At 33.3% G+C, this 14,697-nt stretch overlaps 1 protein-coding gene across 1 annotated transcript; it reads left to right on the top strand.

Annotated features, from left to right (window-relative positions):
• Nucleotides 1-151: 151 nt before the first annotated feature.
• LOC129914516 (prostatic acid phosphatase) lies at nt 152-13,175 on the top strand. The gene is made up of 8 exons (XM_055993808.1): nt 152-344; nt 495-722; nt 909-1,007; nt 11,553-11,792; nt 11,847-12,049; nt 12,106-12,352; nt 12,414-12,672; nt 12,740-13,175. The coding sequence occupies exons 2-8, from the start codon at nt 606-608 to the stop codon at nt 12,847-12,849; spliced, it is 1,275 nt and encodes a 424-aa protein (XP_055849783.1). The 5' UTR covers nt 152-344; nt 495-605; the 3' UTR covers nt 12,850-13,175.
• The last annotated feature ends 1,522 nt before the right edge of the window (nt 13,176-14,697 follow it).

Raw genomic sequence — 14,697 nt, 5'->3', positions numbered from 1 at the left:
CGTGGAAACTGCTTGTCATAGACAAAAAAACACAGGTCGTAATCTGTAATTCATTCATACTTTTCGCCGTCATTTCGTCTAGTGTTCCATCAAAATTCCCAAATCCAAGTCCAACTGCACCTGCACCTGCGCCAGACCCCAACCACCCGTTCACTCCACTATCTTTTGTTCAGTACCAGTTTGTGTTGCGGAATTGCTTGCGGTCGTCGTCGGTTGTCGCACGTCTTGCTGTTGTTTCTTCAACTTTTGCTTTCGATTCTGTTATTTAATTTTGTGTATTGTGTTGGAAGAAAGTAGGAAGGAAGGTCTCTTCTGGGCTCCATGATTGCAAACGGACCTAAACCGTAGGCAGTCGTTTTTCTTCTTCCAAAAATCTCAAAACTGCCTTTTATAAACTAGCTTCTTTAGATCTAAAATTAGGTTCAATTCTATAACCTTTTTTGTAAAATGAATTTTTAAAACTCTTGATGTGATAAAAAATCTTCTTTGTTAAGGTTACTGCTGCTTCTCAAATTTGTGATTAAAAGCAAAACAATTGGATAAACACTCGAATTTTATCTTTTTTTTTGTTGGTTATATATTTTGCTATATTCAATTGCTGCATAATGTCGCTCTTTTTTATTGCTCTGATAATGGTTTTGCCCTTTTATTGTGAAGGGAATCAAAACGTAAACGATGCCAAAAATCCAGAGTTGAAAGGAAAACTTGTATTCGCGCACATTGTGAGTTTTCAAGTTGTTTTTCTTCTTATTTATCGTTGATTTAAGTGCCAGCAGCTGGTAGCTACTGCATTATTTTGCTACCAGCTGTGTGCTCACAATTGTAGTCAAAATTTATGTTGATCCAATTAAGCGTGAAAATAATAATATTTTACTTTTCTGTTTTGGGAACATTGTACGATTATGTAGCTTTTTCGCCACGGAGACAGAACACCAGTTGAACCATATCCATCGGATCCATGGAGTGATGTTAACGACTGGCCAACCGGCTGGGGTCAATTGACTAATGTAAGTTGTAATATTTCATGTTAATCTAATTTGAAATTTCTATTTTGTAATACATATATTATAACATGTGTACCTCTCCCTCCCCTCCTTTTTATGGCTTTTTTGCATTTTAATGAGTTCTTTCTTTATCGCAAAAATGCCACGCGCCTAGTATGGAGTATGGACTTATGGCTCATTTAGTTTAGGTAACATATTTCAAGTAGTTCTGAGAATTTTAAATTAATTTTGACTTCTTGTTGGAAACATTATTTGTATGTTCCCCTGAGAGGGCTTATAAATATTAGATATATTATGTTTTGGAGCATAAATAGATTTATTTTGGAATTGGACACATTTTTTATTCTAAAATCACGTTACGAAGTTCTGTCATTTTAAATAGCCTTGTTCGCATTTGCTGACATTCCTAAAATCAATTTTAAGGTCAAGGAAATAGATCTAAGCAGTGCCGGGTTAACCTCAAGGCAATCTAGGCACCTGCCTAGGGGCCCCACTTCAACGAACAAACAAACAAAATTTCTTGGAGTAGTACCTTCAATAAAAAACAGCATTACATTTGTATTTGTAAAAATAAGAAAAAAGAACAAAAAAAAAAAAAACAGAAGAAGAAAAAAACGTTTGTATATCATTAAAACATTAGCCCCGTTCCATTGGAGGTGGTTAGTCATGAGTAGATCTAGTACTATAAATTACACAATCTTCTACTCGAGGAGATAGGAATGTGTAGTTGTTGTACTACATTTCTACTCACGAGTAAACTATCTCCTTCAATATAACAGGGCTATTGTATATATGTATGTGTTTAGAATGAATTATGACTCCCATCCCATCCTGAAGGGCCCAACCCAGCGAGGGATTTTTTCCCGTTTTTTTCGGGATTTTTGATTAGGGAAAACGGAAAAGTCAACCCAGAAAATGGGAAAACAGTCAGCTCAAAATATATCACGTTTTAAAACCAAAAGTTCTTTTTACAAAATCAAAATTGATCATATTTATATAACAAATTTAAAAAAAGTACTTCTCCATGTGCTTCAACCTTAATATTTAAATTGTAAATTTCTTCTTAAAAAAAAATAGTCTAGTCTAGTCTATTCGAATATTATTCCAACGACATCGAACCACAGTTTAGTAACGAGATGGTGCCATTCAAGGTCTTCATGTTGCAATAAGAGGATACGTCAGAAAAATCTGAGATTGTGCACGCAGAGAAGTTACTCAAATTGATATTAGATTTAATCAACTCACGGAATTGGTTTGTAGGTATATGGTATATCATTTTTTAGATAACTTTATTGTTAATAAATCTTACCTTTGTCATTTTTTGTTTATTTGAACAACTATGGAGCTATTTAATAAAAAACGATACCAATCTCTTTTCCAAGATGGCGGCTGCTCCCGACCTCCTATCATCCAAACAAAATAACTTTTATGATAAGAACAACCTGTGTTTCGCATGAAAAAAATATTGTACCGTGAAAAAAAGTGATTTCATGCCCATATTTTGGCTAATTTGCCTGGGCTTTAACAATAGAATCAAAATTAAAACATTTACGTATGAAGTCTCTCTCCAGTTTTATAATGAAACCGTAATGCCGACTTATTACGAGTCGATTTTTGCCGTGCGGCGAAGCTTTTCGGCGTCAGTCGAGTCGTGTGAACGTAAGCCGCACGCGACTAAAGTGACAATCCCCATACTAGAGTCCTAGTCGACTTTAGCCCTGAGACATATCATGTGGCTCAAATCGACTCGTGAAAAGTCGGCATTTATTTTTTTTGTTGAAATATCACTGCAATATTTATTATAGTTATTTCAAAACTTTTAGCTTACATTTATAAAATGACATGATAGGACACAGATTATAGCCTATTAGTCTTTAGTAAGTTACCTACACAAATTTCTCACTTAACTTAAAAAGAGCTTTTGAAATCCATCGGAAAAGGGCCCAAGAATTTCTGTGCCTAGGGGCCCATGACATGGTTAATCCGGCACTGGATCTAAGAAATTAGTTTATGTTAATGACGATCAAACGTAAACGATAGCGACTCTGACGGTCTGACGGCATTGCATTGCGTTAATTTGCTATTTTTGTTCGCACACCACCGCCAGAATACACGTTCAGCACATTCTTTTTCGATAATCTTGCAGTTAATGTGCAATGGTCAGGTTCTAAATGTTCCTAATTTTGGTCAAGCCTCTACCCTTTCAGTCACACTTTTAATCGAAAGATGAAATTTACAAATTTTGTTTATGATTATATTTGTTTTCGTTAATTGATTAGAAAAATAAAAATAATTTTTTTTTTAAACCGTTATATTTTTCAAGAAAAATGGTATTTATAACCTGTAATTTACCGTTATAAATTTGACTTGAAAATCAAACAAATCATGTTTAACTTTTTATTTTAATATACATTTATGTACTTAAAAATGAATTTCAATATAAAAAAGAAATAAAAATAACTTTAGATTTTGTGCAATACTTCAAAGAAGGTCAATCCCGTTAGCAAAACCAATGGAAATTTGTAACATTTTCTCTATCAAATAATGAAAACTGGAAGCATTTTTAGTACTGCATGTTCAAAAAAATTAAAATTCACATGAACTATGTTAAAGGGTATACTTAAGGGATATTCAAAAAAAAAAAAAAAATGCACCAGATGGCATGGAAAAAACATACAAAATTTGAAAAGGTGGTTTCATAACTAACTGCCAAGACTGAAAGAGTTAAGCTAGAATTGAAAGTAAACTTACAGTTTTGTACCAACAACGAAGATGAAGAATGCCAAGAAGTGGGTCTCGCCATTCTGTGTGTCTCTATCTGGATCTAAAGAATAAAGTACTGAAGTGATTTGCTTGGCAGCTTATAATATATTAAATTTTGTTTTGCATTTTAAAAATTTTACATAATACTTCATTAAAATTGGGCCGTATTCTCATCATAGACACCTGAGACAAAACCTGAGTTTATCCTATTTGAATGACATTGGATAAACCCTAGGTTAAGTTAAACAAAAACTATGTATACGCCTCATTGTGTCAAAATTTATTGGAGCTAAATTGACGAAGTTATGAGTATTTTTATACTTCACTTGTGAAAGTTTTGAACATTCTATAATTTATACCAAAACTTAAAAGCTCCCCACAACCCACATTTTCAAAGTCGGCACCCTTTATAACTTAAAAACAACTTATTTTAATACATAATTTACAAGATAGCGTTCGAGAACCTTTTCAAATTTCAAAATGTTCCATAAAAAATTGGAATTTCAAAAAAACCATTCCCCGAGTTACCTGGGTTACCTGGAGAAAACTATTATTTAATGAATTAGTTTTTGTCTTTTGATTTTGGACGATCCAACAAAAAGTTAAGAGAGACACTTCAATTTAATGATTAGCAACTTTATTTCAAAATTGCAAGCTTCAATACATAATATAACGTAAGTACAGAGTTGAAGGACAATTTTGAACTCTAACTTTGGCGCATGTACTTAAATATGCCTCATGTTTCTATTATCTTCAAAGTAACGATTTCGTTTATTTCTTAGACATGTTAGTCCATACAGCTCAATCATTAGTCAGATTTGTTTTGTTTTTTAAAGTATACAAATAAATACTTCATATCGAGTTTAAATTTGTAATACCAGGAATTTCAACAGATATTTTGTATTCATGTTAATGTCACGATTGTACTTCGTGTTGTACATACGTTTTATGACAGATATCATTTTACTCTATCTCATATTTGACCGATAAAAACAAATCATGTAATGCATTTAAATAGGTCTGAGTTTTTGTTTCGATCTTCTGTTTAAAAGAAAATAACGGCCGCGTTTTTTTTTATAAATGACGAAAAATGATACATACATTCATTTTATGACAAACAAAATGAATAAAATTATCCCAATATACTGCGTTCGGAATAATAATTCCTTAGTAAGGCCCTAAATGTAGATTACGTTTAATTTTGTTTTTATTAAAACAGACAAATGCTTATTAATAAAGTAGAACTTCAGATTTAACATACCTATAACACACTCATTTAAAACATTAACGTGTATGTTAATATTAATTTTATAGTGAAACCACCAATTTTTGTTGGAATTAAAATTACAAATTTATCAAACGGTATCATGGCTATATTTAATCATACCCATTCTGTAAAGTATAATGCTCTTTTTAAATTATATAAATAATATAAATAATATAGGTATTCATTCCTCAACCAAACCTTTTCTTTTGATTCTTAAACCCGAATTATATTCTTGACTGATTTTCAAATTAATATTTTGCTTTTCATTTAATTCATACCCAATTTATGTTTAGTCACCTTGGTTAAATGAGTTGAAAATTTTTTACCATTAATTTCTTATCGTTGTTACGCATTCGTGCACATGCTATATCCTTATTTATAAATTCAACAAAGTGAGTGCAGGGCACACGATTTATCAAATGATTTTTTTTCTTGTCAGTTTAATCTTATATTTATAGATGTCTTTTCTGTGTGTTCAAGACAAGTATCAATATTTTCAACATTCATTATTTATATATTTGGTTATTCTATTTTTGGATTTATTTGTGTATACTATTAATACAAAACTAAAAACAGAGCAACCTGATGCTGCATAATCTTATTGTTGACTTAATTTAATTTGAATTGCTGCCAGGCTACACTATCAATAGATTAAAAAAATTAAAATAACTACTGCACTTGCACCCATAAATTAAAAGAAAACAATAAAACAGTCGTTAAAAGATATCGTTTTGAACGCACTTGTTTGCATAAACTTACATATTAATAAGACACTTCCAAGATGACGAGTATAAATAGTAAACATCCCACATCAAAAAAATAAAGACAGATTATTGAATATATTCTAGATTCCATGTTATGCGCTCGTAAAGAATCGAGTTATAATTAACATAAAGCTTATAGAGAATGTATAACAAGTGATAGTCTTAGCTGATGGGTCGGTTTGATATAATTTATATTGTTTAGACTGGCAAGGGTCAATGTTAATTCTGTTCTGGCCAAAATATAACTTTGAATAATGTAACGATGAATTACTGAACTACTTTTAAGATAAAAGTCTGAACACACTACCTACTACTGCAAAGGTGGAAATGTGAACGGACCTTTAATAATCAAGAAACTACCTACCCTCTGAACACATCCCAAAATATCCAACTAGACTGGAAGTATGAAGCGCCCCCTCTTGGAAAGGAAGTTTCGAGAAGCAAAGACGAGAACCTTCGAAGACATTCTCGAATCTCGAAATTCCGGTATAAAAGGGCAGCGTAAACACCGACCGGATACAGTTTAATCTTGAAAGTGAAAGAGTACAGTACAAAGTGAAATAAAGTGTTGCGAATTGTTAGTAGTAAATAAAGTGATTTAAAAGTGTGTTTGTTTGAGCGATTAATAAAAGTAAATTGAGTTGAAATAAAGTGTGTTCTTATTTGAACGGAAATATAAGTGGAAATTAAATAAGTTTTATTGTGAACCCGGAATAAAACATTACATTGGTGTCAGAAGTGGGATGTGTTCAGAGGGTAGAGATTCGAGAATGTCTTCGAAGGTTCTCGTCTTTGCTTCTCGAAACTTCCTTTCCAAGAGGGGGCGCTTCATACTTCCAGTCTAGTTGGATATTTTGGGATGTGTTCAGAGGGTAGGTAGTTTCTTGATTATTAAAGGTCCGTTCACATTTCCACCTTTGCAGTAGTAGGTAGTGTGTTCAGACTTTTATCTTAAAAGTAGTTCAGTAATTCATCGTTACATTGCCCCCCTCTTAGGATTGTTCGTCCCGAACAACTCCATTGCTTCTTTCACCATTATAACGATGTAAACGGTCACAATGAACTACCTTTAGTTTGCCTCTTACCCCTCTTTGTATACGGTAAACCACATCGTTAATTCTGGTCATTACTGTGTAAGGGCCTTCCCAGTAATGTTGGAGTTGGTGCTGTTTTATCGCAAGTTCACGACGGAGAAGAAAAGGTCGTTGCCTATTTCAGCAAGGTACTCTCGAAACAAGAAAGAAATTATTGCGTGACCAGAAGGGAACTTCTAGCTCTAGTATTGGCAACAAAGCACTTCCATAAGTACATCTATGGACAGAAGTTCCTTCTTCGCACAGATCATGGTGCACTAAATTGGCTTTTGAACTTCAAAAATCCAGAGGGTCAAGTAGCAAGATGGATCGAGATACTTCAGACGTATCAATGTCAGATTCAACATCGAAGAGGAAAGCTGCATTCAAATGCAGACGCATTATCTCGGCGCCCGTGCAAGCAAGACTGCAAGCATTGCACACGACTAGAAGAAAAGGAAGTCGTCGCTGTTAGAAGAACGAGAGCTAATCCCATTTGCGGCTGGAGTAATGAAGAACTCAGAATGGCCCAACAGGAAGATTCGGACATCGAACCCATCCTTGCATGGAAGGAACATCAAGAGAAACCAGAATGGGCCGACATCTCCGACCGAAGCCCCAATCTAAAAGCATATTGGGCACAATGGGACTCACTTCATGTGCAAGAAGGGCTACTCAGGCGTAAGTGGGAATCCGCAGATGGTAAATCCTATGTAATGCAGCTAGTCGTACCTCAGTCAAAGGTAAATGATGTTCTCCGAGAGATGCACGGTGGAATTTCTGGAGGCCATTTAGGCATCAACAAGACGCTGGAAAAGCTACGACAGCAATTCTACTGGTTACGTATGAGAGAAGACGTTGAAAAGTGGTGCCGAAAATGTGATACTTGTGCCGCTAGCAAAGGACCAGCTAGAAAAATCCAAAGCAAGATGCAGCAGTACAATGTGGGTGCACCTTTTGAGAGAATTGCAATAGACGTAGCAGGTCCTTTTCCCGAAACCAACAACGGAAACCGGTACATCCTTGTAGTGATGGACTACTTCAGCAAGTGGCCTGAGGCATTTGCCATCCCAAACCAGGAAACCAAAACAGTTGTGGATAAGATTGTCTTTCATTGGGTGAGCAGGTTCGGAGTACCCTTGGAACTTCATTCCGACCAAGGAAGGAACTTCGAATCCAAGATCTTTCAAGAGGTTTGCTCACTCCTTGGCATCAAGAAGACGAGGACAACACCGCTTCATCCACAATCTGATGGGATGGTTGAGCGATTTAACAGGACACTTAAGGAACACCTGTCAAAAGTAGTCAATGATAATCAACGAGACTGGGACCGACATATTCCATTATTCTTGATGGCTTATAGAAGTGCAACACATAGTTCTACTGGACATACACCATCGGAAGTCCTATTTGGCTCAACAATACGCCTGCCAAGTGAAATAAAATTTGGAAGTGTTCCAAACGAGCCACATGAAATGGATGAGTACGTAGATAACCTGAAAGGAACACTGGCTGACATTCACCAACGGACAAGGACAAATATAAAAGCGTCTAGTGACAGGATGAAAACAAGATATGACGCACGAGCGACAGCAACAGGGTTTCAAGAAGGAGAACTTGTGTGGTTTTACAATCCCCACCGACAAAAGGGACTATCACCGAAGCTACAACAAAACTGGGAAGGCCCTTACACAGTAATGACCAGAATTAACGATGTGGTTTACCGTATACAAAGAGGGGTAAGAGGCAAACTAAAGGTAGTTCATTGTGACCGTTTACATCGTTATAATGGTGAAAGAAGCAATGGAGTTGTTCGGGACGAACAATCCTAAGAGGGGGGCAATGTAACGATGAATTACTGAACTACTTTTAAGATAAAAGTCTGAACACACTACCTACTACTGCAAAGGTGGAAATGTGAACGGACCTTTAATAATCAAGAAACTACCTACCCTCTGAACACATCCCAAAATATCCAACTAGACTGGAAGTATGAAGCGCCCCCTCTTGGAAAGGAAGTTTCGAGAAGCAAAGACGAGAACCTTCGAAGACATTCTCGAATCTCGAAATTCCGGTATAAAAGGGCAGCGTAAACACCGACCGGATACAGTTTAATCTTGAAAGTGAAAGAGTACAGTACAAAGTGAAATAAAGTGTTGCGAATTGTTAGTAGTAAATAAAGTGATTTAAAAGTGTGTTTGTTTGAGCGATTAATAAAAGTAAATTGAGTTGAAATAAAGTGTGTTCTTATTTGAACGGAAATATAAGTGGAAATTAAATAAGTTTTATTGTGAACCCGGAATAAAACATTACAATAACATTCTTTTTCTATAAACAGCTCCTAAGATTTCGTTGAGAAAAATTAAAGGTATTTACTTTTACAGGAAGTTCTTTCTCACATATAACGAATTTATAGATTTCTGACTACCTCTTGAAAAACCAAATTGATTTTTAATGCTTTAACCCAAAACCTTTTAATGTTTTTTTATAACAAAATTTTCAAAACGTATACATACGTCTAGGTACTTAATGCACAACATATTCTGTCCATTTTATGCATTTGTGTTTAACGACAATAATTATTTAAAGATGTGTATTAATTTCTTTGGTCCAAGGTGTAAGCACAGATAATTTGTTATCATTTCCGACACAAATCTAATCGATTTTCTTCTTTTTCTTTGATTGAATATAATAGTTTTGTTGACATTTTGTATTTGTCCATGAAAAGTTCATTGAGAATCGTTTCTATTATAGGCTTAAGAACACTATTCAACTGATAATACAATTTTGTCTTATCAGTTTCAAAAATATTTAACAAGAAAGTTCAATAAAGTATGTATGCACAATACTCGTGTGTGAAAGAACAAAAAAGACGGGTAAGTTTTATCTATTGATTTGTTTGAAGAATACAAACCCCAAAAAGCAACGGAAATGATAAAAAATGATAATTTACCAAAAAATAAAAAGTTATGATTTACCACATGATAAATATTGCTTTCGCTAGAAATAGAATTATTTTTAAATGTTAAAAATAGAATTAAGTGCTTTTAGCTCCAAATCTAATTTAAATTCGTTGGAATTATAAGGCACCGCGAAGTTAGACCCCAGGAAACAAGGCCCAAAAAAAAAAAAATAAAATGAGGCTCCAAATCGCAGTATTTTTTCTTAGTGAAATAATGCCCCAATAAAATAAAGCCCCAACGAAATAAAAAAATGTCCCAAAAATAAATTAAATAAGCCCCCATTTGTTTTGACTGATGGGTGCTTATTTACATAGAATAGCTGGAAATATCGCGTGGCTTGTTTACCTAATCTATTACTTAATAATGCTTTTTAACGTAAAGATCGTCCTGCAAACCTAACAAACGGAATCCATGATAAGCGGTTCTTGATCAGCAAATTTTTACAGAACAAATTAGTTTAGTATTTTCGAATTAATTATGAAATATTTATAAAATAAGGTCCCCCAATTTTTTTTATTAAAATGAAATTCAACTTCAAAATTAGTGTTGGGATCATATTTCATTTGGGCCTTATCAATAATAAAATTATGTAAAAAAAAAAATTAAATACTCGTAAGGCCCCAAAAAATGAAACAACACCCCAAAATTTGAGAAATTTCGTTTTCGATGAACTGTGTGCTTTTTATTGGTGTCTTATTACCTGTGTCTTAATTTCGAGGAGCAGTCCACGTCAATCCGCTTCGTTACCGTTTCACAATGTATGCCCATTGAGCATTTTGAATTTGACAACGATTTTGGGTGAAAAATCACTTTTTATGACGAGGCGAATTTCCGTCTTGGTGCGCGGTTTCGTCAACAAATTTCTGCATATGGGGCTCTTAAAACAGTCACATTATTGTCAAAAAGCAAATGCATCCACAGATAATGACAGTTTGATGCACATTGTTAAGTGGTGGCATTATTGGACCACTTTTCTTTGAAAATGAAACTGCCATATTAACCGATTTTAGTTTTTACTGAAATTGAAAAAATCCATGAAGGATGCTATTCTACACAGCCCATACCACAATCGATCTTTTGCGCATACATTTTCCAAATCGTGTTATCAGCCGTCTTGGCGATATTAATAAGATGCCTTTAGCTGCGATTTGACACCTTTGGACTTTTTTTTTTGTGAAGTTCTTCACATCATAAAGGAATGATGTTATGCCAACAGTTCAATCATTAAATGCCAATATCATCCCAAAAATCCTTGATCTACATACATCCCAAAAGTACTTAAAAAAAACCTAAATTAAACTTAAAAGGTATGCTGTACTTATGCTGTTCTTTCCAGAGTATCCACCAATACTTCAAATGCTAGTTGCAGGGATGTAGGATCTCCACTTATGATAGCTCCATCTTTAGCTTAGAATAAGTGATGGACTTTATGGTCCGTCACTATACTTCAAGCAAGCAGTCAATGATTGCCATAAAAAGCAGAGGATACCTAGTGAATTTTTTACTGACTTATTGACTCAAGTTGGCATCTTAATTTAGTCACCGCTCCATGATACATGTCTTGTGTACATCCCCCCTCCCTCTTACATATTAGCCGTGTACACAGCTATTATTACAAATAAATAACATTTTCAATTAGTAAAACAAAAAAAAAACATTTACGTAAATCACAATTTTGTAAAAATATATTATATTAAACTTTTTTAATTTTGTTTCAGACTGGTAAAAGACAACATCATGCTTTAGGTCAATGGCTACGAAAACGCTATGATTCCATTCTGAACCAAACCTACTCCAAAGATGATATTTACATCCGTGCAACAGATGTCGATCGTACTCTTATGAGTGCTTTATCCAATTTAGCTGGATTATATCCACCAGTTGGTAATGATGTATGGGACAACAGTATTTCATGGCAACCAATTCCAATACATACAGTACCAGAAAATCAAGATAATGTAATATTCAAATTCTTTCCCAATTTGTATGGTATCTAATTTTTTTTCTCTTAGATTCTCGCTGGCAAAAAATCATGTCCAGCTTATGAGTATGCATACTCGGCAATGAAGAACTCACCAGAATTTCAAAAATACGACGAACAATATACTTATCTTTATGAATACCTAACAAAATGGACAGGACGAACAGTAGACTCGTTGGAAAGTGTTCAACGTATTAATAATACACTATTTATTGAAGGACTTTATAACAAGACGTATGAATATGTTTTAAGATTTTGTGTAAAATTAATTAAATCATTTTATTCTAAAGGCTGCCAGATTGGACAAAAAAGATTTACCCTAGCAAAGATATGACCTTCATTTCGGACTTTTCATTTGCCTTGTTTACTTATACTCGGCCAATGGCTCGCCTGAAGACTGGACCATTGATTCATGAAATTCTAAAGAGATTTTCAGATAAAGCAAGTAATAAGTTGAAACCAAATCGTTCGGTTTGGATCTATAGTGCTCACGATACAACTGTTGCAAATGTTCTTAATACACTCAAACTTTTCGAGGTAATTTGTTTGAATTGTATTTCTGTTTAACAACTTTTGTAATATTTTGTACCCTTTACAGTATCATAGCCCTCCTTATGCTGCTTGTGTGATGCTCGAACTGCGAATTGACGATCAAAAGAAGCCTTATGTTTCTATTTTCTACAAAAATACTCCAGACGAACCAAAACCATTGGAGATTCCTGGCTGTGGCACATCGTGTCCTCTTGATCGAATGTACGAGTTGTATAAGGATATTCTACCTGAAGATTGGACAAGCGAGTGCAAACTGTCAATGCTTTCTATGACCTATGAAGAAGCCAATCTAGGCAATGCTATGGGTAAATTGAAACATAATTTTATAATTTCAAATTGATTACTCATTTTTTGTTTCTTTTCATATCCTAGGTATTCTTGTAGCTGTAATTGTCATCATTCTTTTACTGATTTACGTTGCTTCGATATATTTTCGACGAAGAAGCTACATGGATTATCGTCGCTATGCCCAAGTTGCATGATATGCAAGGATAACATTTCTCTAGATATTCTTGTATGTTTGCTTTAGATTGAGAAGACAATTTTGGCATTTACGCTGTTGGCATTTATTTGTTCATTTTCTTAGGTGTGTCATTTTCTATCGTGTTTATCTCTAATTAAAAAATAATGTATATATACATGTTCTCTAGTTACCATTTAAAAAAGAAAGACTGTTGTAAAATGTAAGATATAATCTTTTATTGATGTAAATAACGAAATTATAAGCTCAAGTGTTAATGATGTCTAACAAAAAATTAAAAAAAAAGAACTATGTATTAAACAATTATAAGTAATGAATTTAAAAAAACGTTTTTATTTTTACAAATAATTTTTCGTTCTTATACTAATATTGTGATATAACTCCGGGGTAGAGTTATCCCTTTTTTAATTTAATAAAAACGATTTTTTAGGTACACGTATGTCGTTTGCACTACAACGACTGGAAAACGATTCGTTCTAGATCCTAAAAGCGAGATTATATTGCAATGAAGGGTAGGAACCCTTGTAATTTGAGTTTAATTTAAACATAAATATAGATAATTGTTTGATTCGCTCTTCATAATGAGGGCTTAAATTTCGCTGGATAAACACACTGTTTTTACTTGCAATATATGTAGGTACCTAGGTACTATAGGCGAGTTTAGGAATCGAAAAAAAAATCGAACTCGAGATAACAATCAGACATGCCATTACGATGATGGAGAATGCCAAAAAAGTGGGGTCTCTTAATTTTTTTTCAAACTTGGTACTAACCAGTTTCGGGTAATTGCCTAGAGGAGAAAATGAATTTTTTATTAGAACCAAAACTAATGGTATCTGTCATATAAAGGAAATATTAAAAACGGCTTTAACGATTTTGATTTATATTTTTTTGTGTACTACCCATTAGAGCCAACTTTTTAAATTAAAAAAAAATATTATTTTGTACTGTTATTTACAGTACCTTCCATAGAACGGCTTTATTGATTTATGAATTTATCGTAAGCTGATTCCAACAAAAAATTATACACAGAAACATTAAAATAATGGTTTATATAATTTTTTTTTTTAAATTTTCAAAAAACACATTTTTTGACTTTTAAAAAATATTTCAAACTTTTTTTGTTGAAAAATTAATTTTTTGAAAACGGATTGATGAATTTCATCAGAATTTCGTTTTTACGTGCATAATATTTGCTTAAAAATATCATACCAACTTTTTTTTTGAAAAGTGTTAAAAATTGTATACAAAATAAATTTTGTTTTAAACGGCTTTAACGGGTTACAATTTTTTTTTCTAAAAATCATTTAAATTCAAGAATTCAAATAGCATTCATGCTTTTGTGTAAAAGATCATTTAAAACGATTTTTTATTGAATATAAAACAGATTTTATGTTTTGTACATGACTTACCTATGCAATTCCTTGAAAATATCAAATTATAAATTTTTCCTAATCTTGTTGAATAAAAACTACAACATTAGAGCTACTTTGGCCATAAGAGCAAGTACGTGCGAACCAGTCGTGCATTTTATTAGGAGTAATGCAATAGCACCAAAAACGTTAATTTGCCATTAGGCTATTAGTTTGGGATATTGTTTTGCCAGAAAATGAGTTAATGTTATTTTTGCAATTTTGTATTGCCTCCAAAATGTTCCGAAATAAAACTCAATTGGTTTTTGTTGCGATCAATATATCTTTGCCTGGTTATTAGCTTCGTACATGTTCATTCGTTCAAAATCACAATAAATTATAAATTCTCAGTTTGAAGCAAATTTTTTTTTTTGTTTTATATGACAAAAAAAAAATGGATTTTGAACCGAATAAGAAATCTTCAGTAAAAATTCCCA

The sequence above is a fragment of the Episyrphus balteatus genome, chromosome 3 (assembly GCF_945859705.1).
Source record: "Episyrphus balteatus chromosome 3, idEpiBalt1.1, whole genome shotgun sequence".
Classification (NCBI taxonomy): Eukaryota; Metazoa; Arthropoda; class Insecta; order Diptera; family Syrphidae; genus Episyrphus; species Episyrphus balteatus.
This window is presented reverse-complemented; position numbering and strand designations above follow the sequence as displayed.

What these genes read in the sequence shown, in the direction of transcription:
- LOC129914516 (XM_055993808.1), top strand. Translation starts at nt 606, where the DNA reads ATGTCGCTCTTTTTTATTGCTCTGATAATGGTTTTGCCCTTTTATTGT. An exon ending in AACTTGTATTCGCGCACATT is followed by an intron (nt 723 to 908) that starts GTGAGTTTTCAA and finishes ACGATTATGTAG; the next exon opens with CTTTTTCGCCACGGAGACAG. An exon ending in GAAGGACTTTATAACAAGAC is followed by an intron (nt 12,050 to 12,105) that starts GTATGAATATGT and finishes TTTATTCTAAAG; the next exon opens with GCTGCCAGATTGGACAAAAA.